The 25,071-nt window shown below is 37.2% G+C and overlaps 3 protein-coding genes and 1 pseudogene across 14 annotated transcripts; 2 read left to right on the forward strand and 2 right to left on the reverse strand.

The window, feature by feature from the left end:
• The first annotated feature begins 4,362 nt into the window (after window positions 1-4,362).
• Window positions 4,363-7,673, forward strand: LOC104706746 (uncharacterized). 6 transcript variants are annotated; one of them, XR_015564725.1, is made up of 7 exons: window positions 4,363-4,795; window positions 5,116-5,247; window positions 5,590-6,129; window positions 6,284-6,360; window positions 6,469-6,604; window positions 6,861-7,090; window positions 7,400-7,673. XR_015564725.1 is itself a non-coding variant. In XM_010422960.3 (7 exons), the coding sequence occupies exons 1-7, from the start codon at window positions 4,409-4,411 to the stop codon at window positions 7,457-7,459; spliced, it is 1,536 nt and encodes a 511-aa protein (XP_010421262.1). In that variant the 5' UTR covers window positions 4,363-4,408; the 3' UTR covers window positions 7,460-7,673. The 6 variants fall into 6 exon arrangements, 4 of the variants coding, with proteins under 4 accessions (XP_010421262.1, XP_087319587.1, XP_087319585.1 ...); XM_010422960.3 differs by having other exon boundaries at window positions 6,887-7,090; XM_087463461.1 differs by having other exon boundaries at window positions 4,380-4,795; window positions 5,575-6,129; window positions 6,887-7,090.
• Window positions 7,674-8,007: 334 nt separating this feature from the next.
• Window positions 8,008-18,369, forward strand: LOC104706747 (MAG2-interacting protein 2). Of its 5 annotated transcripts, none has more exons than XM_019228382.2 (13): window positions 8,008-8,281; window positions 8,525-8,660; window positions 8,753-8,804; window positions 9,357-9,530; window positions 9,895-10,093; window positions 10,231-10,448; window positions 10,713-11,679; window positions 12,035-12,969; window positions 13,078-13,160; window positions 13,367-13,726; window positions 13,922-15,122; window positions 15,205-15,470; window positions 15,557-18,369. In XM_019228382.2, exons 2-13 carry the CDS (start codon window positions 8,574-8,576, stop codon window positions 18,152-18,154), a joined length of 7,140 nt encoding a protein of 2,379 aa, XP_019083927.2. In that variant the 5' UTR covers window positions 8,008-8,281; window positions 8,525-8,573; the 3' UTR covers window positions 18,155-18,369. The 5 variants fall into 5 exon arrangements, with proteins under 5 accessions (XP_019083927.2, XP_087318826.1, XP_087318829.1 ...); XM_087462700.1 differs by having other exon boundaries at window positions 8,033-8,281; window positions 8,748-8,804; XM_087462703.1 differs by having other exon boundaries at window positions 8,033-8,281; window positions 8,748-8,804; window positions 9,364-9,530.
• Window positions 18,370-18,899: 530 nt separating this feature from the next.
• Window positions 18,900-21,879, reverse strand: LOC104706749 (uncharacterized; annotated as a pseudogene). Its single transcript, XR_015563655.1, has 5 exons — window positions 21,155-21,879; window positions 20,666-20,813; window positions 19,929-20,565; window positions 19,472-19,800; window positions 18,900-19,386 (listed from the first exon to the last, which is right to left on the reverse strand). The product of XR_015563655.1 is annotated as an uncharacterized LOC104706749 (transcript).
• On the reverse strand, window positions 20,948-24,008 carry LOC104706748 (uncharacterized). 2 transcript variants are annotated; one of them, XR_015563308.1, is made up of 3 exons: window positions 23,880-24,008; window positions 22,569-23,661; window positions 20,948-22,052 (listed from the first exon to the last, which is right to left on the reverse strand). XR_015563308.1 is itself a non-coding variant. In XM_087460672.1 (2 exons), the coding sequence occupies exon 2, from the start codon at window positions 23,486-23,488 to the stop codon at window positions 22,676-22,678; it is 813 nt and encodes a 270-aa protein (XP_087316798.1). In that variant the 5' UTR covers window positions 23,489-23,661; window positions 23,880-24,008; the 3' UTR covers window positions 20,948-22,675. The 2 variants fall into 2 exon arrangements, 1 of the variants encoding a protein (XP_087316798.1); XM_087460672.1 differs by having other exon boundaries at window positions 20,948-23,661.
• Window positions 24,009-25,071: the final 1,063 nt, after the last annotated feature.

Consider the following 25,071-nt stretch of genomic DNA (forward strand, 5'->3'; position numbering starts at 1 on the left):
CCTCGCGGGAGGTGACAACCTCGCGAAGGGTAATGCCGACTTCGCAAGAAGGGGAGGTCTGCACACGACGTACGCTGACCTCCCGGGGGGGGGGGGTGCCGATCTCATGAGAATTGTCGAGCTCACGAATGATGCTGGACTCGCGAGGGAAGCTGGACTCACGAGAGATGCCGAGCTCGCGAGCGATGTTGAGCTCACAAGGGATTTCGAGCTCACTCACATGCCCCTTAGTTCATATTCGGAACCATCAACCTCATTGCCCATCAAGATATGAATCGGGAACCTCGGCACCCGCCATCAGCGGATCGTGCCGACTAGTGACTGAGCAAGGAGACGAGTCGAAAGTTGTACTTCCGCCCTCAAACCCGCGAAAACTGTCTGGTCTGTCGATCTTAAGCTCGATTTGCCAACCTCTAGATCAGTCGATTTCGCCGTCCCCGAGGATATCCACTGCAGTAATTTCGTCAGATCGATGCCGAACAAGCATCTCACCAACCTCAGTTCGCCGATCCCGGGCCCTAGAAGAGCCGAACTCTTTCTCCTTGCGTCGATCTCCTTTTTCAGACTCAATGCCTATCTCGTTCTTTGCGTCATCCTCAGAACCGAACTCAAGCGACCTCACCTCAAGATGCCTACCTCGAACAATACCGACCTTGCAGTAACCATAGTCGACACCTACATCGCCGTTCTCAAAGCCTCGAAAACTGCCTACCCGGTTTAAACAGTCCTCTTGATCCGCCGGATGGGACTGACCGGATCTTCTCGGGTCCAAATTGTCTTCGCGCCGGTTTTCAGCTGACAAATCTCGCCGATCGCCGACCATAGGCGATCTCACGAAGTAGGATGGGGCGGGTGGCGGCTAGGTCAAATAGGGGTAACACAAACAAGAGAGAAAAGTAGAGAGAGAAAGAAGCATAAGCATAAAAGTATAAGAAAGAGAGAGAAAGTTACCTTCTTATGGAGCGGAGGAGGTGAAGAAAAAGGAGAAGGGAGTGGATTTAAAAATAAGTAAATAAAACGGAAATTTTACTATCAAAATCCGTTACCTCGATCTGCGACCTGTTCCTTTTCAGGAAATTCATCGAATACCGCACTAAATTTCAGACCAGTGGATATCCCAAGTGTCTCTTGAAAGACGAGCCCAGAATTTACAGGAGAGTCACTATAGCAGTTTCTTCCCGGAAGCAACCCAAGACGATCTGTGCCGAGCAGGCATATTATAGACAATTTAAATACGTCCGCTGATCGCAGAAAAACTGCCGCTCTCCGGACTATGGGGGGAGTATTGTTGGATATGGGCTGAGCCCAATATGCCACTCGGCCCAACAAGACAAACTAATTTTGATTTCGGCCCGACAAGATTGTGAGAAGTCATTAAACATTCCGCAGAGGGCAATCTCAACAATTCGCACCAGGAACCTTAGGGAACCCTAGGTCAATAGTCGCCTATAAAAGGAAAAAACATTTATTGGGATCACCATCCTGACCCCCGGACAATACCTAGAGAGCAATACTTTGCATCGAAAACTGTTATTGTCTTTTGTATAATCCTTTTTAGCTTCCGAGCTCGTCATTATTGACTTGTTAGTTCTCTTGTGAACTGACGAGATCGATCTTGACTCGTGTTAGTGATGACCTCACGTTTTCATCGTTAATAAAAGAACTAGCTTCACTCTTTCCCCAAATACTTTATTTATCTAGTGTTGTGCAATCCCCAGTACAAACACCCATAATTATTATTTAATTCCTATGCCAAGAACAACACAAAGTGACCAACAAAAATCTAACTCAAATTATCATAAATTGTTGGCATTCTTTCTAATATAGATATGTATATGATACCATGTAGATAGATATGTGATCTACTTATCTTTTTCACGTTTTCTATTTTCAGAAAAAAAAAATACATAATCTAAGTTACAAAAATAAAAAATATATGTAATCTAAGTTACAAAAATAAAAATATATAAATTATGTGTTAAAATATATCCAATTTATTGAACATGTCACTTTCTGGTTTTGAGATGTTTTGTGATTTGGTTAGAAGGATTCATACTTTATAATTAAGATTTTAAAAAATTTGATTTCATTTTTTCAACAGGAAAAAAGAACTTTTATTCCTTTTTGAATTATTGTATATTAATAAATAAAAAAATTCAAAATAAGATTAGGTTAATAATTTAATAAATTAAAAAATATTTTCAATAAAATAAGTTTTCAAATATACAAACAATTTTTTATTTTTTCTTATATCTTATTATATAAAGTTGGATTTTCAAAGTTAGCTATTAACAGGATCGTGACACGTGTCAAGTATACTGATGAGATCTTGACATGTGTCGAAAAATTATTATTTTCAAAACAGCTAATTAAGATAATAGCATTAAATCTACATAAAATTTACATGTTTAGATATATATAAAAATTCCTAAGTCAAAAAGAAAAATTAAGAAAACTAATATATATTCCATTGTACGATAATTATATCATACATGTTTTCTCAATTAGATTTTGACATGTATAAACAAAAAAATAATTCATTAAGCATGTATGTTATTATTAGTCAGTAAATAGTGAATAACAAATCTAAAAAAAATAACAATATATCTACATAAAATTTACATGTTTATATCGAAAACTTTGATCTTTGATTTTTTTGTTCTGATATAATTTTGCTGATCTATTGTGGGTCTTTCATTTATGCGGGTTCTTCAGTGAAAGCTATCAGATGCAATAAAATGGAATTAAAATATATAAAGCCCGCTAAATTAATCGAGGATGGAAACACTGATAGAGGTTCCAAAGTGATTCTATATTTAGTAGCATTATAAGTTTTGAAGATTAGTCGGTGGTTGATGTTTCTGATCAAAATCTAGAGTTTTCTCTTCTAAATAATGTCAATGATGCCAGTTCTGAAACAAGAGCTGCTTGATCAAGTAATTGAGAAGCGATTTTGAAATTTCGGAAGTTAGAACAATAAACTATTTTAAAATTGGTTTCAAACGGGATTTATGTGGTTTTCTATCGAATTCGGTTCGTAAACCGTTTAAACACAAATATATAGAGAAATATATAAGAACTTTTGATTCGGGTAGAAATAAGTTGAGAACTTACGATTCAAGAATATGTGAGACGAGGTCATAGTTCTAAATAGTTTTGGTACAATGTGATACTTCTGAGGAGTAAATAGGTCATTGATCCTTTAACGTGATTATGACATATGTCATGTTTTGGATTGTTTATAAAGTTTCTATTTTATATATTTGAATTATCTAAGACTTATATATATACTATCATGATTATAATTTTCAATTTTTTATTTTTATTATGTTATATTAACTTTGTTTCAATTTCTCAACTTTTATTGGGTTGGTCATAAAATCATTGTAATCGAGTAGATAATTTTCACTAGTTGTTCATCCAAAATATTTTTGGAGTTAAAAAATTCATGGTTAAAGAAACTATGTCACAATTTTTTTTTAATAATAATAAGAACTATAATCATGCCAAAATGAAAGTAAAGCAATATAAAAATTGTTTAATTTGTTTAAAAGACATTTTATAGGTGGTGATAAAGAACATTAAAACATATCGTTATTGTATGTGGCTACTAATTATATGTTGCATTGATGAATTCTTTGTTTGTAAAATATTTTGTAATAAGTTGTGAAACGTTTTTGAATTTTGACAATAATAATATTTGTAATGATGAGTATTTGACAAAAGTTTTGGTGGGATATAATTTAGCTTTAGATTATTGTAATAATTGTTATAATATATTAAAAATATAAAAAGTATATATAAATGTATGAAGTTAATACAAATATAATTTTTTTCTCTAACTAAAATTATTTTAATATTTACTTCAGGAAATAAAATTTCTTTTTATTTTTTTTTAAAAATTGTTTAAGATATAAGATTTATTTTCTTCAACAATTTTAAAACCCGCACATCGTGCGGCCCTTATCTAGTATATATATATATCCTGGTAGGTTTATAACTTTTTCATATTTTAGTAAATTTTGAATTGATACATGTTAACATTTAATCGATAAAATTGACATGTGTCACGATCTTGTTAATTGAAAACTTAAAAAATTAAGTTTTATATAGAAAATAATAAAAGATATCTATTTTTTATAATTTAGTTTGATTTTTATAATATATAGATTTAATTTCAAGTCGGTTCAGATAATTAATAATTTGATATTGACAAGAAAGAATTTTAAAATAATAAAATGGTTTTAGTTATGATTGCTAGATTTTGGTTCGGTTTAGTTGATTCGATTCGGTTTTCACCTAACCATTAATTGGATCAACCAAAACCGACATAATAAGAGTGTCTCTAGTCTACTTTAATGTAATTTTCAGTTAATTTTTGTTTTGTTTTCGTTGTCGCTCTGTAACGATGGAAAGCCTAAAGATCTATTTAGTTTCGTCCACCGACTCGTCCGAGTTCACTCGCCTGAAATGGTGTTTCACTCGTTCTACGATCATCGCCTTAGACGCCGAGTGGAAGCCACAACATTCCAGCTCCTCTTCGTTTCCTACAGTAACTCTTCTCCAAGTCGCGTGCCGACTCGGTCAAGCCACGGATGATGATGATAATGATGATGGTGTCTCCGATGTGTTTCTCATTGATTTGACTTCGATTCATCTCCCGTCGGTGTGGGAGTTGTTGAATGACATGTTTGTTTCTCCGGATGTGTTGAAATTAGGGTTTCGGTTTAAACAGGATGTGGTTTACTTGTCTTCGACATTTACTCAACATGGATGTGAAGGTGGATTCGGAGAGGTGAATTGCTTGATGAAAGTTTTGAACTTTACTTCTTTGTTTTTAGTTTAAGCTGTGAAAAGCTTTAGTTTATGTTTTGTTGAGATTGTTGTTGGTAGTGAGGATTGCATTCAAGATAAATGTAATCGAATTGCTATCAAAGTTCTTACCTTTAGCTCTGTTACCTCTTCAAGGTTTTAGTTTTCTTGTGTGTTGGATCACGTCTGGTGTTTATAGATTAGGTAAGTAAGATCAAAGTAGAGTCTTTGATTTGTGTGTTTGTTTTGCCTTTTAGTTTTTGCTTCTCTAAAACTCTCGTATGTGATTGTTTATGTGAATAGGTGAAACAGTACTTGGATATCACAAGCATATACAGTCATCTGCAGCATAAGCGGTTTGGGAGAAAGCCGCCAAAGGATATTAAGAGCTTGGCAGCTATATGCAAGGAAATGTTGGATATCTCTCTCTCAAAGGTTTGTTAATCATTTCCGAAATAACTTGACTTTTGGTTAAAATAGACTAGCTTGATATTTCTGTTAGATATGTGTTAACGGTTTAGGCTGCCTTCATATGGCTGAATAAGTAATGTAAACTTGATGGATGGATTAGTCTTTTTACCTTATGCTATATGCTGTTTAGGCATTTAATTTGATTGTTCAGTGTAGATCTAAACACCCTGGAGAATCTCGGTCTCTTTAGTTGTATCATATTACTTCAAGGTAGTCTTTTGACATTTAGTTAGCTTTTCTAAGGTTGGTGGTAGGTAGAGAAGCATACTGTTACTAAGTCTTTTTTAACAGTTTTTTATGCTTTAGGAACTTCAATGTAGTGATTGGTCACATCGTCCACTTACAGAAGAACAGAAACTATATGCTGCCACTGATGCTCACTGCTTGCTCCAACTATTCGATGTATTCAAGGCACATCTTGTTGAAGGAATCACAGCGTTAGATCCTGGAGAGATAAATGTTGGCTTGAAAGAAATTATTTCTGGATCGGATTATACCAGTAAGATTGTCACGCTCAAAATTTGCAAGGCTGCAGATGTAATCAGATCAATGTCAGAAAATGGTCAAAACATTACCAATGGAATGGTTTCTAGAAAAACAACTCTAAACACGATGCCGATGGACGAGAGTCTGTTGAAGATTGTCAGGAAGTATGGAGAAAGGATCCTGTTGAAGGAGTCTGATCTTCTACCGAAGAAACTCAAGAAGAAAACAAGAAGACGTGTCCCCTCAAGCACTGTGAACACAACTAAGCAGTTGGTCTGTTCTGCGGAATGGCAAGGTCCACCGCCATGGGATCCATCTTTAGGCGGTGATGGCTGCCCTAAATTTCTTTTGGATGTGATGGTAATATTTTGAAATGAATTTATTTTATGTACTTGAAAAAAATCTATTATATGACTTCACCGAGTCAGTATCTATCTTTGTTTCTTGAATGTAACCATTTTTTCAGTAGGCTCCATGTGATATCACATCAATTGCTTATAAAATTACTCTCTAGGTTGAAGGTTTGGCGAAACATCTACGTTGTGTGGGGATTGACGCTGCAATTCCACACTCGAAAAAGCCGGATTCAAGGTATTTTTTCCAAAGCTGATGCTATAATATTTTCGTGACATGGGGTTGATCACAATATCTATGTAGGTTCCCCTAATTTTGCTGTTGATCTGTTGACACAAATGTCAGGGAGTTGCTTGATCAAGCATTTAAAGAGAACAGAGTTCTATTAACAAGAGATACAAAATTGCTGAGACATCAGGATATGGCAAAGCATCAAATATATAGAGTAAAGAGTCTTCTAAAAAATGAGCAGCTACTTGAGGTACAAACGAAATTAATTCTCAACGTATGAGCTGTTATGTAGGATCTGTGATGACTGCTGAGGCATGATTTGATTTTACTGGCTTTATTAATTCAAATGGGACACCTAAACGGGAAATGCTACCATAAACACCAAAATAATTTAGTGAATGAGTACTAGACTTTCTGGTTGGAAGTTGGAACATTTCAAAATGGACTCATTTTGGAACCACTGGCACTTTATTTACATTCGGTAGAATGATTATGGATTCCTACAGGGTTACTGAAACAATAAGCTGCACAGGTGATAGAGACTTTCCAGCTAAAGATAAGCGGAGATCAGCTGATGTCAAGATGTACAAAATGCAATGGGAAATTTATTCAGAAACCTCTAAGCATTGAAGAAGCTATTGAAGCAGCAAAGGGTTTCCAGAGAATACCCAACTGCTTATTTAACAAAAATTTAGAATTTTGGCAATGCATGAACTGCCATCAGCTATACTGGGAGGTAAGTCACCTAACTCCATCTGTTTCTGTTCCCGAATGAGTATTTGACACGCGGAATAAATTCTTTGTTTTGCTGATTGAACGACAGTCAATTCAGTCTAAACCGTTTTCAGTTTCCCTGATATTTATTAAATCAGTGATCCATTTAATAATTGTATAAAGATACATTATTGGTGAACTGAATCTTCATATCTTTAGAACATCTTCATGTGTTCATGTCTTAAAAAGTAGAAATCATTGACCTCTGATCTGTCCTATCTCTAATAGTCAGTATCGAGATGCTTAATGTTTGTTGTGTGGTTGGTTTCAGGGAACTCAGTATCATAACGCAGTCCAGAAGTTCATGGAAGTATGCAAGTTGAGTGAGTGATTCACTTCTTTTTTTTTTGGTGAAAGTGTTTCAGGGCCACTCTTTCGTGATCTCAGTTCCTCAAATGTTTTATATCATTTCTCTGAGCAAACAAGATTTTGTTTTGTAACTTGTGTCTTATGCACACACGTGTTGTTCCAGAGGTTATGAACCGTGTACAAATGTTTTTTTAGTTTGTTTTATGAATAAACCAATCAATCATTACAATTGGAAACCGTTTCTTGAGAATCAACGTCGACAACGCTTTACTGGAACAAACCAGATTATCTCCAAAACTCTTCACTTGTCTCAGTGGTGCCGTGTGGTGTCATATGCTTTTGAAAAACTTTTTCCAAAAGAGCTCTTCTAATAATAATGGCTGTAGAGAAGAGCAGAGGAATGAATCAAAATTGTGATTCAAGGATACAACTATTCGGTTTGTTCGATTTTTAATTTGAACCGACCGGTTTGGATTGTCGATCTGCGTAAGACAAGAAAACATTATTATCACGGTTGAACCGGACCGGTTTTGATACATTTCAATTGATTTTAGTCGGACAAGTATTGTAATTTTTTTTTTCTTTTTTTTTTCTCACGGAGTCGTCGTCATCGTCACTTTCTCTTCTCATCGGCGAAGTTCACATTCACCAGTAGTACCTCGACGGTGAGATTTCGTTTGGAGTCTTCTTCCTCCTCCTCAGGGTCTCTTCTGTCTCTACCATCGGAGGTCGCATCGCCAGATCTTCGCCACGCCAGTAAATACATCGTTTTCTCTGTTCAATTCGCCACTGGTCTCTCTCTCTCTCTCTCTCTCGCGGAGCATAATCACCAAATCTTGCTTAGGTATGCTAATCGACTCTTGTTTAATTTGGTAAATTTTTCAAGGGTTTTCTTGAATCATTAAAAACTTTGTGGTTCAAACGATGAGAATGCTTGATGTTTGGGGGGTTAAGGTGTCAAAATTTTATTAAACCTTCTTTTGATTCTGTACCCTGCTCATTAGATCTCCGACTCAGATTACAATTTCAGATTTGATTGATTCAGTGCATATATAATAATCTTATAATTTGATTGTTCAACTCCTAGAAACTGGTGTGAGGATCATCGATCTCACACTCTCCTTAAGCGATTGATCATGGAAACTGCTGGAAGAAAAGTTTTGTACGAGATACGTCATCATGCTTCATTGCCTTATGTTCCTAGATATCCTCCTCTTCCTCAGGTACAATGTTCATCATGCTTATAGAGTTTAACTGATCGCTGTGTTTTATTTATATAACTTACGTTGCGGTTTGATCTGCTGTCGAAGTTTAGGTAGATGGAACTGATTCTAAAGGAGGGCTTCGGTCTCTTGTCTCCATTAGAGGTCAGTTGCAGATGGTTGATTCTTTAGTTGTTTGACCTGCTGGTGAATAAAGCAGGGAGCTTTAATCATGTTCTCTAGTTTTTGTTGGTACATGTTCTCTAGTTTTTGTTGGTTACATGTTCTCTAGTTTTTGCTAAGCTCATGTTCCGAGTCTTAGCAATAAGATTTTCTTGGTACCAATTATTTTGGTGGTTAATTACTGTGTTCTGGCGTGGACGCGATTTTATGATGCTTTTTTTTTTTTCACATTTTTTACAAGGGTGTTTTCTTATTTGCTCGTTATAATTTGGAGAATCTGTAAACTGTTCTGTACATTCAAGTGTTTTATCAAAATGCCGGGATATTAGTAGACTACAGAGGGGAATTTCACTGCCATATTATTTGTTATGCCGTTTAGCAAAGTCCACACACAAACTCAGAGATCTGTGAATTTGAATCTTTTGTTTTATGAGCTTGTAGGAATCATGTTTGTGCACATCTCCTTTCGTTAAATTAGCATTATAGCCCATTGGTTGGTACAGACTTCTTCATTATTTATTTTCTGGTATTAAGGTGTTAGTCAACTCAAGGAAAAGTGGAGTGAATACTGGAATCCGAGAAAGACTAATAAACCGGTGTCATTATTTATTTCGCCTAGAGGAGAACTTGTTGCCGTCACTTCCGGAAATCATGTTACAATCTTGCGAAAGGACGATGATTACAGGAAACCATGTGGCAGTTTTACATGTAAGAAATCTGGCATATCTTCCCTTGGTTTCACATATTTTTTGCCTGATAATGGTTTTTGGGGATCATTGCCAATTTGCCATAGCACACTCCAATAAAAGTATTTGAAGCATACTGCATTTATCTTTTCAAAAACTTTCTACTTGATTTACTGTGATAACAAACGCCTATAAAAATGCATTTACCTTTCTTTTTCTCTTTTCCACCAAGGATGGTATGTGGAAACATCCTTTTGTCTCTTATTCTGTTAATTTTCGAAAATATCCTCTCATCGCAATACTTTTTTCTGTCTCTTTGTTTTCTTAACGCATGGTCTATTCCGTGTCCATTCTATGGTCCTCTTGACTTCTGTTCTCTGCATCAGCCAACATATCAGGATCATTTACTTCTGGAGTGTGGTCCGAAAAACATGATGTTCTTGGTCTTGTGGATGATAGCGAGACCCTCTTTTTCATCAGAACTAATGGTGAAGAAATAAGTCAAGTCACAAAAAGAAACTTGAAGGTTTCTGCATCAGTATTAGGATTGATTGAGGACGACTGTGGTGTGCAACCATCATGCTTGTACGTTCCTTCCGTCCCTATTTCTTATTGATTAAGAACACTGGGATCCTAATGTGCCCTTGTGCATTAATAGACTTGTTTGATGAAGGTCTACCTCTTTTGACTGGTGGTCTGTCCCAATGACAATTTGACTGCAGGTGTTCGTTCAGTGTACTTACATCAGATGGACTTGTTCATCATGTCGAGATCAGTAGGGAGCCAAGTGCTTCTGCCGTTTCCAAACATGCTTCAAATAATGTCCCAGCTTTGAGAAAGCAATTCCCCAACCATGTTTTTTGCTTTGATTACCATCCAGACCTTTCATTCCTTCTCATTGTTGGCCGTACTGCAGGCATATCATCGACAGGGAGTTCTGGTAGGTTTTATACAACTTATTTTAGTTATGGAAGTTTTAAATTCGTAGTACTTATTGTTAAGACTTGAAAGCTACACAGTCTCTCGAAATCAATCAATTTAGCAAGCCACAGCTGCATACTCTTATATAGGAATGCTACCTATACTTTATCAGTGTTTGTGGTTGTTTAATGAGTAATGTGGTTGTTGAAAATATTTCCTATGGACAGAGATGTAGGTTTATGATTTCTGGGATTGTTAATGTATTTATTTACTTGCACTTCAGGTTCCTCGTGTATTTCACTTTGGCGTAAGTGTCAGAATTTGGGTTTGGAACTGTTGTCCACCACAAAGTTTGAAGGCGTATATTGTGAGACCAAAGATGATCAGTTGGCATATCCAAAGATATTAATCTCACCTCAGGGGTCACATGTTGCAAGTGTGGATAGCAATGGGTGCATGCATCTTTTCCAGTTAGATAAAGCAAGATTGACACTTTCGTACGGTCCTTCTGAAGACAGTTCTGATTCCCTGAAGCCAGATAAGTCGCTACAAAGTTGGAAAGAAAGTTTAAGAAATGTCGTAGATTTTACTTGGTGGTCTGATCACGCCCTTACAATTTTGAAAAGGAGCGGTAACATTAGTATATTTGACATCAGTAGGTGTGTTATAGTTCAAGAGGATGCTACGAATTATTCTATGCCTGTCGTGGAAAGAGTTAGGAGATTGGAAGGACACATTTTTCTTTTAGAAAGTTCAACGCAGGAAGCAAAATCAGCTTTGGCCAAGGTTGACAAGGACCCAAGTGAATTGCATCATACTAGTGAGCATAGTATGTTATGGAGACTAATATCTTTTACTGAGAAAACAATTCCTGAAATGTATAAAATCTTAGTTGAGAAAAGCCACTATCAAGAGGCGTTAGATTTTGCTGATAGCCATGGGTTGGATAGAGATGAAGTATTCAAGTCAAGATGGTTGAACTCAGAAAAAGGGGTAAGTGATGTGAGCATGATTCTGTCAAAGATAAAAGATAAAGCTTTTGTGCTCTCCGAATGCTTAAATAGAATTGGGCCAACAGAAGATTCCATGAAGGCCTTACTTGCGCATGGAGTTAATCTAACTAATCACTATGTATTCGCTAAATCTGAAGATCAAGAATCCCAACCACTTTGGGAATCTCGTTTGGCTAGGCTTCGACTATTACAGTTTAGTGAAAGGCTCGACACATATTTGGGGATAAGCATGGGCAGGTATATATCTTTACACTTGCATCTTCTTTTCCTTTCTGCAGATAGGTAAGCTGGTATGCCATATAGTACTATTTAGGTCTTGCATATCCAGGTTTGTTTTGGGTCTATGGTTATCCAACACAGAATGAGTGTCGTTTAGAATTTGGTTAGGTAATTTCGTGTGTTTGATTGCTACTTGAAAAACTTACAACCCTCTTTTGCCACCCTTAAATAACCACACAGACAGTTTTCATCCGATATCTCCAAGCTCTTTGCATTAGGTTCTGCATTACAGAATTTCCGGTCACTTTCAATCTACATTTAAACTTAACTATCCAGTTACTTTTAGAAAGGGTTAATGACATTGTCTCTACAGATATTCGGTGCAGGATTACAGAAAATTTCGGAGCAATCCTATCAATCAGGCTGCTATTGCACTTGCTGAGAGCGGGAGGATAGGGGCCTTAAACCTGCTCTTTAAGCGGCATCCTTATTCACTTGCATCTTCCATGCTGCAAATTTTGGCAGCTATTCCTGAAACAGTTCCCGTTGAAACGTATGCACATCTTCTTCCGGGAAAATCTCCTCCAACTAGTATGGCAGTGAGAGAAGAAGACTGGGTTGAATGTGAGAAGATGGTTAGATTTATTAATAAATTGCCGGAGAATAGAAAGAATGATTCTCAGATTCAAACTGAGCCAATTGTTAGAAGGTGTTTGGGGTATAATTGGCCATCATCAGAAGAACTTGCTGCATGGTATAAAAATAGAGCTAGAGATATTGATTCTTCCACTGGGCTGTTAGACAACTGTACTTGCTTGATTGATATTGCATGGAAAAAAGGCATATCTGAATTGGAACAGTTCCATGAAGATCTATCATACTTGCACCAGATCATTTATTCTGATGAAATTGGAGGCGAAATCTGCTTCAGCTTAAGCCTTGTTGGGTGGGAGCATTTATCTGATTATGAGAAATTTAAAATGATGCTTGAAGGAATTAAAACTGAAACTGTGGTTAGAAGATTGCATGACAAGGCAATTCCATTTATGCAGAAAAGGTTTTTGGGGACAAACAGTCGTAATGAGGAGTCCTTTCTAGTTAAATGGCTGAAGGAGATGGCAGCAAAAAATGAGATTGATTTATGCTCAAAAGTTATTGAGGAAGGGTGTATGGATTTGTATACTGTTTGTTTTTTTAAGGATGAGGTTCAAGTTGTTGATTGTGCTCTGCAATGTCTGTATCTGTGCAAAGTTACAGATAAGTGGAATGTCATGGCAACAATGCTATCAAAGCTACCGAAGATAAATGGTTAGTAGTCCAGATCCAATGTATCCGAACCCCAAGTCTATGTAACTAAATTATCAGATTTCCTTATCGAGTCATTGCTTAACCAAACTGAAACCCATGCAAATGCAGATATTGTTGGTGAAGACATTCAGAAAAGGCTCAAACTGGCGGAAGGTCATATAGAAGCAGGGAGGCTTTTGGAAATTTATCAGGTTTCAAAATTTGTCTGTATCTTGAATTAATTTAGTTGGTATCTCATAGCAAAAAATTTGTAGCCTTGTTCTGTGTGCACACACATATGTGAAATGAACTAACTTAAGTATAGAAACTTGTGCACTCAACTGGTTCTCTGCCTGTGTAGAAGGTACCAAGAGATTTTATGTTTGAAAGTTATAATTCTGCGTTTTTTTCTACACAGGTCCCGAAACCAATTAATTATTTTCTTGAGGTTCATTTGGATGAAAAGGGTGTAAAGCAGATCCTTCGACTCATGCTTTCAAAATTTGTTCGTCGTCAACCTGGACGATCTGATAATGACTGGGCATGCATGTGGCGTGATCTGCGACAGTTGCAAGAGAAAGCCTTTTCTTTCCTTGATCTTGAGTTTGTGCTGACAGAGTTCTGTAGAGGACTTCTAAAAGCTGGAAAATTTTCTCTGGCTAGAAATTATCTCAAGGGTACAGGCTCAGTTGCTCTGCCATCAGAGAAGGCAGAGAGTCTTGTTATTAATGCGGCAAAGGAATACTTCTTCTCTGCTCCTAGCCTTGCTTCTGAAGAAGTAAGTGGTGTTTCTTTGTTTGTGTATAAAGTTTTTTTTTTCTAATATATATATTTACGCAACCTACCATCCTGTTAATTCTTGCTTCTGGTGCTGTAGAATTTTTTGTTTTTTTTCACAAAGTTCAGTGTCAGCGACAATTTTCTTTGTGCTTGGATATATTTATATTTACAGTTTTGAAAATTATATTTCCAGATATGGAAAGCAAGGGAGTGTCTGAATATATTTTCTAGTAGCCGGACTGTTAAAGCTGATGCGGATATCATTGATGCAGTTACTGTTAGGCTTCCAGATCTTGGGGTTAGTCTCCTACCAGTGCAGTTCAAACAAGTAAACGACCCAAAGGAGATTATTAAGATGGCAATCACGGGGCATCCTGGGGCCTATCTACATGTTGAAGAACTTATTGAGGTTGCTAAACTTCTTGGGTTGAATTCTTCAGAAGAGATATCATCTGTTGAAGAAGCTATTGCTAGAGAAGCTGCAGTTGCAGGCGATCTGCAGGTGGCGTTTGATCTATGCCTTGTTCTAACCAAAAAAGGGCATGGTCCCATTTGGGATTTAGGTGCTGCAATAGCAAGAGGTCCTGCACTTGAACACATGGATATAAGTTCTAGAAAGCAGTTACTTGGCTTTGCTTTAGGTCACTGCGATGATGAATCGATCAGTGAGTTATTGCACGCATGGAAAGATCTTGACCTCCAAGGCCAATGCGAGACTTTGGGAATGTTATCAGAGACGGATTCTCCTGAATTTCACAAGATGGGTGGTGTTTCTTGTCTGAGAGATTTCCCTCAGATGCTTGATGGGCTAAGCAGTGATCAACAACTAGATTTCGACAGAGTCAAAGATACACTTTCTTGTGTTGCTAAGGACTTGCCGGTTGATAATAGCATGGACTTCGAATCTCTTCTAAAGGAAAATGGGAAGCTTCTCTCGTTTGCTGCGTCACATCTTCCCTGGTTACTTAAGCTGGGTAGAAATAGGAAGTTGGATAAAAGGCTAATGCTTGATTCCATTCCTGGAAAGCAGTTTGTCAGCGTAAAAGCAACTGCTCTTGTTACCATTCTATCCTGGCTGGCAAAGAATGGTTTTGCACCAAAAGATGAGCTGATAGCCATGATTACAGACTCGATAATTGATCATCCGGTAACAAAAGAGGAAGACATTATAGGATGCTCGTTTTTGTTGAATCTAGTAGATGCATCTAATGCAGTAGAAGTTATAGAAAAGCAGTTGAGAATAAGGGGGAACTACCAAGAAATTCGGAGTATCATGAGTCTAGGCATGATATATAGTTTGCTACATGACTCTGGAGTAGAGTGTACGGCTCCCATCCAGAGGAGAGAACTGCTTCGGAAGAACTTTGAGAGAAAGCAAACAGAAAGTCTCTCTGGTAAGGGTTTCTCGGTCTATTATTTTTTCAATATACCTGTTTTTGCCAACTTCTTTTGACCTCTAGGTGCTGTTTTATACAGATGATATGAGGAGGATCGACAAACTTCAGTCAACTTTTTGGAAGGAATGGAAACATAAATTAGAGGAAAAAATGCATGATGCTGACCGTTCTAGAATTCTGGAGAGAATTATCCCCGGGGTTGAGACTGAAAGGTTTTTATCCCATGATATTGAATACATTAAGGTTGCTGTTTTCTCTCTCATTGAATCTGTGAAATCGGAGAAGAAGCTGATTTTGAAAGATGTACTAACATTGGCTGATACATATGGCTTGAACCAATCAGAGGTACATTTCACTTTGTGTATACCTTATTACTGCACATACTTTCCTCAACCGCAACTAATATATACCTTTCTTTGTCTTCTTGCCAGGTGATATTAAGGTATTTAAGCTCTATCCTTTGCTCTGAGATTTGGACAAATGAGGACATCACGGCTGAAATTATACAAGTCAAGGAAGAAATACTTCTCTTTGCTTCAGACACCATACAAACCATAAACACAATCGTGTACCCAGCAGTTAGTGGTCTTAACAAACAACGCCTTGCTTACATATATAGCCTCCTTTCTGAATGCTATAGCCATTTGGAATTAAGCAAGGAAGCATCATTGTTGGTTCAACCACATGGTTCCTTTGCTGGGTTATCGAATATGTATAACGTCCTTAAGCAAGAATGCAGTAGAGTGTCGTTTATCACAGATTTGGATTTCAAAAATATTGCAGCATTGGGAGGTTTGAACTTTGACAGCTTCAACAATGAAGTCCATGCGCACATCAATGAGATGAACTTGGAAGCTTTGGCCAAAATGGTAGAAACTCTCACTGGCTTCTTCATGGAGAATTCGTCCGACAGTCTCATTTCCTGGCAGGATGTTTACAAACAATATATTATGGATTTGTTAGATACATTGGAGAGTAGAAGAGATCTTGATTTTGGAAGTGCAGAGAGTTTCCAGGGGTTCCTCGGTCAACTTGAGCAGACATATGACCACAGTAGAGTATATGTCAGGATCTTGGAACCTTTGCAAGCTGTGGAAATCTTGAAACGGCATTTCACATTAGTTCTTCCGCAAAATGACTTGTACGTGCATATCCCTGATAATTCTACATGGCAAGAATGTCTTATCTTACTGATTAACTTTTGGATAAGATTAGCTGATGAGATGCAAGAAGTAAAATCATCTACTCCAAGTCTTGTGGAGAATCTTATCTTAAGCCCTGAATGCATTAGCAGCTGTCTTACTGTACTCATAAAACTAGTAATGGATGACAGTCTGTCCCCAAGTCAAGCTTGGGCTGCAATACTTGTCTACCTTAGATCTGGTTTGGCCGGTGATTGTGCGACTGAAATCTTCAACTTCTGCAGAGCCATGGTCTTCTCTGGCTGTGGATTTGGACCCATTTCTGATGTCTTCTCAGATTTGTCCTCTCGGTATCCGACAGCTATGCAGGATCTTCCACACCTTTACTTGAGTATACTTGAACCCATTTTACAAAATTTGGTATCTGGGGCTCATGAAACACAGAATCTTTACAGGTTTCTCTCTTCTCTCAGTAACTTGGAAGGCAACCTGGAAGAACTGAAGCGTGTTAGGCTTGTAGTCTGGGAACAACTCGTAATATTTTCTGAGAACCTGGAGTTGCCAAGTCAAGTTCGCGTGTACTCCTTAGAGCTTATGCAGTTCATCTCGGGTAAGAATATCAAGGGCTCATCATCTGAGCTACAGTCAAACGTTATGCCATGGGATGGTTCGGCTGAGCTATTATCGTCTATGCAGAAGACTGAAGCCACGCTAAACCAAGCGTTGTCAGACCAGGCTGATGGCTCTAGCAGACTCACAAATACTTTGGTCGCACTCAAATCATCTCAGATTGCTGTGGTGTCCATCGCTCCAGGCTTAGAGATCACCCCTGAGGATCTATCGAGTGTTGAGACATCTGTTTCCTGCTTCTCTAAACTCTCTTCTGCTGTTACTACAGCTTCACAAGCTGAAGCTCTTCTGGCAATTTTAGAAGGATGGGAAGAGCTGTTTGAAGCTAAGAAAGCCGAACTACTGCCGTTTAATGAGGCAACCGACCAAGGAAACGACTGGGGCAATGATGATTGGAATGATGGATGGGAAACATTTCAGGAACTAGAACCCATGGAGAAAGAAAAAAAGGAATATATAGTCTCGGCTCATCCTTTACATTCGTGCTGGCTGGATATTTTGAGAAAGTACATTGCCTTGAGCATGCCCGAAAATGTTCTACGACTTATGGATGGATCCCTTCAGAAACCTGAAGAGGTCCTGCTTGAAGAAAATGAAGCAGAAAGCCTGGCTGGGATCTTGGCCAGCACTGACCCATTTCTCGGTCTAAAGATATCTCTTTTGTTGCCCTACGAACGAATCAGATCTCAGTGTCTCAGTGTTGTTGAAGAAAAATTGAAACAAGAAGGCATTCCGGAATTATCGAGTCAGAGCCATCATGAAGTTCTTCTCCTGGTTATATATTCTGGGACTCTCTCAACGATCATCTCCGATTCTTGCTACGGCTCAGTCTTCTCCTTCCTTTGCTATCTGATTGGAAAGCTATCTCGAGAGTTCCAAGAAGAGCGGATAAGACAAGCGGACAACAGAGAATCAAATGCAAGTTCCGAGAGACGGTTTATGTCATGTTTTGGGGAACTCATGTTCCCATGTTTTGTCGCGGAGCTTGTGAAGGTCAATCAGCAGATATTAGCCGGGTTCCTGGTGACCAAGTTCATGCACAGTAACCCATCTCTTAGTCTGATTAATGTTGCCGAGGTAAGTCTGAGGAGATACTTGGAGAAGCAGCTCGAGTCTTTGGAGCATTTGGAGGATTCGTTTGGTGAGAGCTCAGAACTTGAAACGCTGAAGAATACAATCTCAAGCTTAAGAGGCACTTTAAAGGAAGTTATACGATCTGCGTTAGCGTCTCTTTCTACTTGTACAAACAGTAGATGATGGAGGCTTCTTCTGAGGTGAAATGGTAACAAAAAATGAGTAATTAGGAGAGCGTAAATCTGTTTATGCGGTTTTTATATATAGTTAATATAGTTTTAACTTTATTTTTCGACAGGAAAACTGTTTTTGAGGTGTCCATATAAATTGTCCATCCTAATATGCTACCTCCATTTTCAATTTTTATATAATTCAAATCAACAAACCACCAAAGAAAAGCTGGAAATTAGAAGACATTGACCTAAATGAAATGCAATTTCAACTGATTAAAAATATCAAGTTCCCATAATCCCATTCTCTGCAGCAAGCCCTCTTCTTGATTCCCTCGGCTAGTACCATATTTCATATGAGCCACACATAACTATTCATCTCAATTCTCAAAGTTCAGGTATAAAATAATAGAAGTATCCTAATTACTATATGGGAAAATAGAAATTTTCCAACTAAATTACGATAAACTTTTTAATACCTTAATTAATTTTGTACCCAAATAAACATTTTAACTATTTTTTTTATGCCCATTTTAAATCACCAACTATGATCCAAATACTAATTTTATTATGTCTCTCTAATCGACGTTAACGACACTTAAACGATCTGTAACAGAAGTTAACTTTTAGTTTAGTATCTAACCACGGTTATGTCCAAATTTTTAATTTATATTTTTTTTTGACAAAAACACTAACTCTTTAAATAATTTGAGAGAGAGAGGAATTGAAAACACAACATTCAAAGCAGTCAAATATCATTTATCATAAAAAATAATATGAGTTTGAAATTGAAAATCAAACAAAAACAATATTTGGGGAGTTTAGAAACCATCACAACAAAATCATTGATACTACGTTTAAGAACAAAATAATAAAACACTACTTGGGTTGAGAGCCACCTCCTATCTCTTTTGACTTAGGTCCCCAACATTCAAATACACGATCACTAAAAGGACACATATACACGCCTTGACCTCTTGGCACTGTCACCTTCTTACGAGCTTGTCCTCTTCCAGGAGGGCGTCCACGACGGCCACGACCACGTCCAGGAGGGCATCCACGACGGCCACGACCACGTCCAGAAGATACACTAGATGGCGACATTGCAACAAAAGGTGGAGGAGCAGTACATGAAACCGATACAACGGAAGATTGAGATTGATTAGGCGTAGGTGGTGGAATGGAAGGTTGTGATTGACTAGTAATGCGCTTTCTTGGTCGATATGGGTTGATGTCTCCATCATCCTGTCATATTAAAAGAAAATTACATGTAAAAAATCTCATAAGAAAAGTTCTCAACAACATGTTATAAAAGAGTAAGAACACTTACAAGTATCTTACGAGGCCTTCCACGTTTGCGTGATGGACCTTGTTTAACAAAAGCTTCATTTTTGCAATTGGTGTGATTATGTCCTACCTTCTTACAATTACCACATGTTACTATCCTGCCATCTCTAGTCACTCTTTTTGGATTGGAAGGACACTCATGTGCTGCCTTTATCCTGTTTTTCTTAGGTCTTCGTGGCATTTTTCTAAAACCTGGAACTCCAATTGGTGGTTTACCAGTTGTTTCCCAAAATTTTTCTCCATTAACTGGTTTGATGTTTGTTCCTAAAGTTTTCTATCCAAACTTCAGTCTTGTAATAATGATCGACATGGCTGCAATCAAAAGATAAAAAAAAAACTACTTAACTCAAGAAAAAAAAAGCAGGCTTTGACTGAAAAAAAGCTACTTAACTCAAGATTAAAAAAAACTACTTAACTCATTAGAAGAACAAAAAGCTTACTTTTCTGGTTTTTGGTGGTTTTCGTTGATAACTTTGATTTCGTGTGAGCAAGGAATGTCAGTTAGGTCCCATCCCCTACAAACACAATGACGCAGCCGAAGACTAACCTCATAGCCACAACCGTGTAGAAGCACTTCAAACAAGTTATCTGAACTTGTAAGAACATAACAATCTCGGCTCTCTTCTCTATTTACTTCCACTAAATCTGCAATCTTCTTAGGGAAAGGAAATATGCACCCAATTGCTTTCTTATATCTGCGAGAAATACGCATCATAGCCTGCCTCCTAATTGTTTCCAGCATGTTAATCAAAGGCAATTCCCTAGCTCTTCTATTAGTCCTATTGAAGCTCTCTAACAAACTGTTACAAACATTAGCAGATCTGGCGTTGTTGGAGAAGAAAGCTAGACACCAAGTCTTTGGTTCAGCAGCCAACAAAGCATCATGTGCATCTATGTCGTATACACGCAGCTCTTCCATACGCAAACCATATTCTCCAACTGTTTTGTAGTCACATTCCATAAAAAGGGTTTGTACTCAAGATCTCCATATTTCTTTGACCAGTTACCATATACATGCTTTGCACAATTTCTATGCTCAGCATTTGGGAGAACAGCTGCCAGAGCTACTTTTAAACCCTGCATGAAGGCAATGATGTACTATAACTGTTTAAAATAAAAGAGAATGTCAAATAACAGTGCTTAAAACAAAAGAGGCTAATCAAATACTTAAACATACCTTCTGTTTGTCAGATATAAAGATAACTCCATCTCCTACACCCAAGTTTAAGTCATCGACCAACTTTTTAACAAACCAAGTCCAAGAATCCTTGTTCTCACCTCTTACAACAGCCAAAGCAATAGGATAAATCCTATTTTCTGCATCCCTACCAACTTAATGCAGCGGAAAATCCTAGGTAAAGCAAGCGCTAAACCTAGTTCAAAAACGAGTTTGCAGCTTGCAAACTCGAAGAATAAAACTCTGGAATCCACCAGAAAAGGGGTTCTGGAATCCACTAGAAAAGATAAAAGAGATAAACTCTAAAACTATATTGATAAGAATAATATGATTGCCCCTTAGGTTACAACTAAAGTTGTTTATATAGTAAAACAAAACTAGCTAAACCCTAACCTAGAAAGGAAAACCAATGGAAATTAACATAATTAAGAATTAATAAAGAAAAGCTAAATTAATTAAAATCCTAACGATTATGCTCCTGCATCAGACTCTTCCACTTCCAAGAAAACTCGTCCTCTAGTTAAAATCTCTGGCGCTTCCTCTAACGATGGTATCTTCTCTTTTGCAGCACGAATTATCCCATTAGTTTTTATGAAAAACTCATATAGCTTCACCTCACATGCATTGCTTGACTTTTTAGAAACTTTACTTAAGTAACCATGCATATCTTGCCTTAACTTTTCACAAAAGGAATTATGCCAAAAATCTCCACAGAATGAATCAAACCCGAAATTTGCACCACTCCCGTCTTGTAGGATTGTCCAACTGATCATAGAGTTTGCAAGGATTTCATCTGGCCCGAATTCTGCATGAATTTTATCAGATCCGAATTCTACACAGATCTCATCATGCATGAGTTCTTCACCAACAATTATGCTCTGGTGATCGACTATCTCTTTCTCTATAGATTCTTCTTCCTTAGAAATCGAATTCTCAACAATCACACAATTGTATTCTCTTTGTGGAAAGCTAATCTTGTTGATTAACAATCTCAATTGATTTCCAATAACATCTTCACTTTTTCTAACCTTAATTGATTCTTCTCCTCTACCTCTTCGTTGATTTGCGTTGATGATGCCGTTTCTGATCTCAATTGTTAGATTCGTCATCCCTGTTGTCATAGTCGCCATCTGGTCAGTCAAAGCAGTTAGGACCGTGGTAATAGCCTCCGTAAAACCCTGAAAGTCTGCTTTGGTCACAGATTGATCCCCCATAGCTGATCAAGCTTTGAAAAAGAAACAGGAGAAAGCCTGCCCTGATACCAAATAATGCAGCAGAAAATCCTAGGTAAAGCAAGCGCTAAACCTAGTTCAAAAACGAGTTTGTAAACGACAAACTCGAAGGATAAAACTCTGGAATCCACCAGAAAAGGGGTTCTGGAATCCACCTGAAAAGATAAAAGAGATAAACTTTAAAACTTTATTGATAAGAATAATATGATTGCCCCTTAGGTTACAACTAAAGTTGTTTATATAGTAAAACAAAACTAGCTAAACCCTAACCTAGAAAGGAAAACCAATAGAAATTAACATAATTAAGAATTAATAAAGAAAAGCTAAATTAACTAAAATCCTAACGATTATGCTCCTGCATCACAACTACTGCTAATATTTCTCCTTTCAACTCCCACTTTAAGAAAGCATCATCCAGGCCTATCAAAGGCCTACAATACTGCTTCCAAGTTCTCCTTATAGGTTGAAAGCAAACATAGAAGCTTTCAAAGACTTGTCTTCCATCCTTTTCAACAGTCAAAATCATTGTTGTAACATCTTTGTTAGTACTCCTCAACTCATTCTCATAATCCCATAATTTAGCAAACTGTTGTTTCTGAGTATCTAACACCATATCTAATGAAATCCTTCTTGCTTTTCTGCACTTATATATTGAAACTGAGATGTTAAACCTGTACATCAACTCATCCTTAATATCAGAGCTCCTTATGTCAGGTCGTCTTCTTACTTCCTCTTTGAACAACCTTGCAATAGTTCCCTGTTTTAGCATCCTAGCTCTTCATGTGGGCAAATGATTGTGTTTCTCTTCATAAACTTTGACCATCCACTTCCGTATAGGTTTCTCTATGGAGCAATAGATCCTCCAATTACATTTCTCGTGTGTGCATATGGCTGCAAGCCTCTCAGGATGCCACTTATTCAACTTCACATCAAACTGTGTTTTCAAAACATACATCAATAACTGATCTTTGAACTCATCCCCATTGCTAAACGTCTGCATCAGCCATAAGTATGGAGGTTTTCCATAACCTGCTTTACTTTTTCCTTTCAATGACCTTCCATAGTCATCCTTCTTATGCCAATTTGTCCATTCTTCATCAGTGTCTTCCGCAGAACCTGGATACTCACCAGGAGGAAGGTGTACCTCAGCCTCAATTTCACTATCATATCCATTTTCATCATCTATATTAGGCTGAGTAGCCACACCATGAACTGTAGTAGTCTGTTGTTCAGCTTCTGCAAACAAATCTGCAAACCGTGTATCAGCAGCTCCTTCAGGTAATATCTGATTCTCATCCTCAGCTACTTCTTCCTCTTGGTCTTCTTTTTGACATTCTTCATCTCTCTCTTCTTCATCACTTTCTTCCTCTCTATTTTCACCATCACTTTCTTCTTCATCTATGTCATCTTCCTCATTATCGCCTTCATCATCAGCCTTTTCACCATCATCCAAACATGCTCCAGTCACCAAATTCGCATCATTAATAACATTTGGTGGAGAAACACTATGTTCAACGTAGATGTAAACCTCTCCACAATCTTTTGCCTCTACAGCCATCGTTAAGTAGTCTATACCATACCTTCTCCACATTGCTAATAGTTTCTCGATTATTTGTGAAATCTTCAAAAATTGAGAATGTCAGCAAATCTGGATCTACCAGCATATTTGGTGCAGTCGAACCACCTTTATAACATATATTCTTCCCTTTCTTCGACAATAAACCTCCATAGTGAATGTACAGGGTGATTTTCTCGTCATTGTAACTACACACATAAAACAAAAAATAACTTCATAACCCAGATGAAAAATAAAAACAGAGATAAACCCAAAAAATACATGATTCGTAGATGATAAGAAAAAGAAACTGAATCCATGTGAAAATCATAAACAAACAATGTCAAGATCGGAGCATTTAGATCTATTACACCTTAATAAGCGACCAAAACAACCACAAAAACAAATTATTTGCTTTGAATCGTACCTCATATTTCTTGATTTTTCTGGATTTCACTTGATCATATTGAATTATAGGGTTCCTCTCTGATTTCGATTTAGGGTGTTTTTCTAGATTACGAGGTTTGGGTTTTAAGCTCTTAAGCGATGTCTAGTTAATATTTAACTGTAGTTAATTAGAAGACAGAGTACTAACACCGTTATGATTTCGTTAACCTTTGTCTCGTATACAATGTTAAATAAGTATAGGGATCATAGTTGGTGATTTAAACTGGGCATAAAATATAGTTAAAGTATTTTTTTGGATATAAAATTAATTGAGGTATTAAAAAGGTTATCGTAATTTAGTTGAGGAATTTATATTAACTCTTGTTAAACTATATTACCTCTTGTTTAATTATATAACTATATTAACTATATTAACTCTTGTTTAGTTTAGCAGCCAGCCAGCCACACATAACTGTATTAACACTTGTTTAATTAAGAACAATTTGAAGTATATTGGATATTTTAAGTGACCTCCAACGTCAAACTTTTTTTGTTTTTTTTTTTTTCCAACGTCAAACTTATGTGAAAACATATTTCATTCAGAGTGAAGAAACCCAATGTGGTCGGGGAGTTACATATGTTTTCTAGTTATTAGACTACATCAGATAAGATAAAGACTTTTTGCATCAGAAGAGTAACAACAAAACGAGAAACAAGATATATACATTAAATATCCATTTGGGATTAAATTATATAGATACATCGCTTCTCTCGTACTTACGAGCCCAAATGAGCTTCTCGTTGATCCACAACTTTTTAATATGTTCGCGTTTGCCATCGAGTATGCGATTCATGGTAGCGACCGAGTCCAAGACCAACCGAGCAAATAGTGATTGTTGTTTACCATCGCTATATTGCAGTCAACGCCTTTAACACAATTTTCACCATACGTTTCTGTGAAAAACTGCTTCACCTCTGCCTTCGACACAGGAACCCCACGAGCAAACGTTAGAAATATGGTCCGTTCGCTTTCAATCTCGTTGCTGTTGTCCCCAACAACGACATCATCGACATCAGTCATGTTGTTATTCGCCATTGAGTCTTGTGATCTAGAGGTTAATTAATATGTTTTGTTGCAATTCACATAATCAAATGCTGTAACCGAAGCATTTTTTTTACTATATGGGTCCGTCAAGTTATAAGGAGATTTAGCCACGTCTCTCTTTACATCC

This window comes from Camelina sativa, chromosome 8 (genome assembly GCF_030686135.1).
Source record: "Camelina sativa cultivar CO46 ecotype springtype chromosome 8, ASM3068613v1".
In the NCBI taxonomy this organism is placed as follows: domain Eukaryota; kingdom Viridiplantae; phylum Streptophyta; class Magnoliopsida; order Brassicales; family Brassicaceae; genus Camelina; species Camelina sativa.

What these genes read in the sequence shown, in the direction of transcription:
- LOC104706746 (XM_010422960.3), top strand. Translation starts at nt 4,409, where the DNA reads ATGGAAAGCCTAAAGATCTATTTAGTTTCGTCCACCGACTCGTCCGAG. An exon ending in AAAATGAGCAGCTACTTGAG is followed by an intron (nt 6,605 to 6,886) that starts GTACAAACGAAA and finishes TAAGCTGCACAG; the next exon opens with GTGATAGAGACTTTCCAGCT. An exon ending in GCCATCAGCTATACTGGGAG is followed by an intron (nt 7,091 to 7,399) that starts GTAAGTCACCTA and finishes GGTTGGTTTCAG; the next exon opens with GGAACTCAGTATCATAACGC.
- LOC104706747 (XM_019228382.2), top strand. Translation starts at nt 8,574, where the DNA reads ATGGAAACTGCTGGAAGAAAAGTTTTGTACGAGATACGTCATCATGCT. An exon ending in ATCATCGACAGGGAGTTCTG is followed by an intron (nt 10,449 to 10,712) that starts GTAGGTTTTATA and finishes CTTGCACTTCAG; the next exon opens with GTTCCTCGTGTATTTCACTT. An exon ending in CTAGCCTTGCTTCTGAAGAA is followed by an intron (nt 13,727 to 13,921) that starts GTAAGTGGTGTT and finishes TTATATTTCCAG; the next exon opens with ATATGGAAAGCAAGGGAGTG.
- LOC104706748 (XM_087460672.1), bottom strand. Translation starts at nt 23,488, where the DNA reads ATGTGGAGAAGGTATGGTATAGACTACTTAACGATGGCTGTAGAGGCA.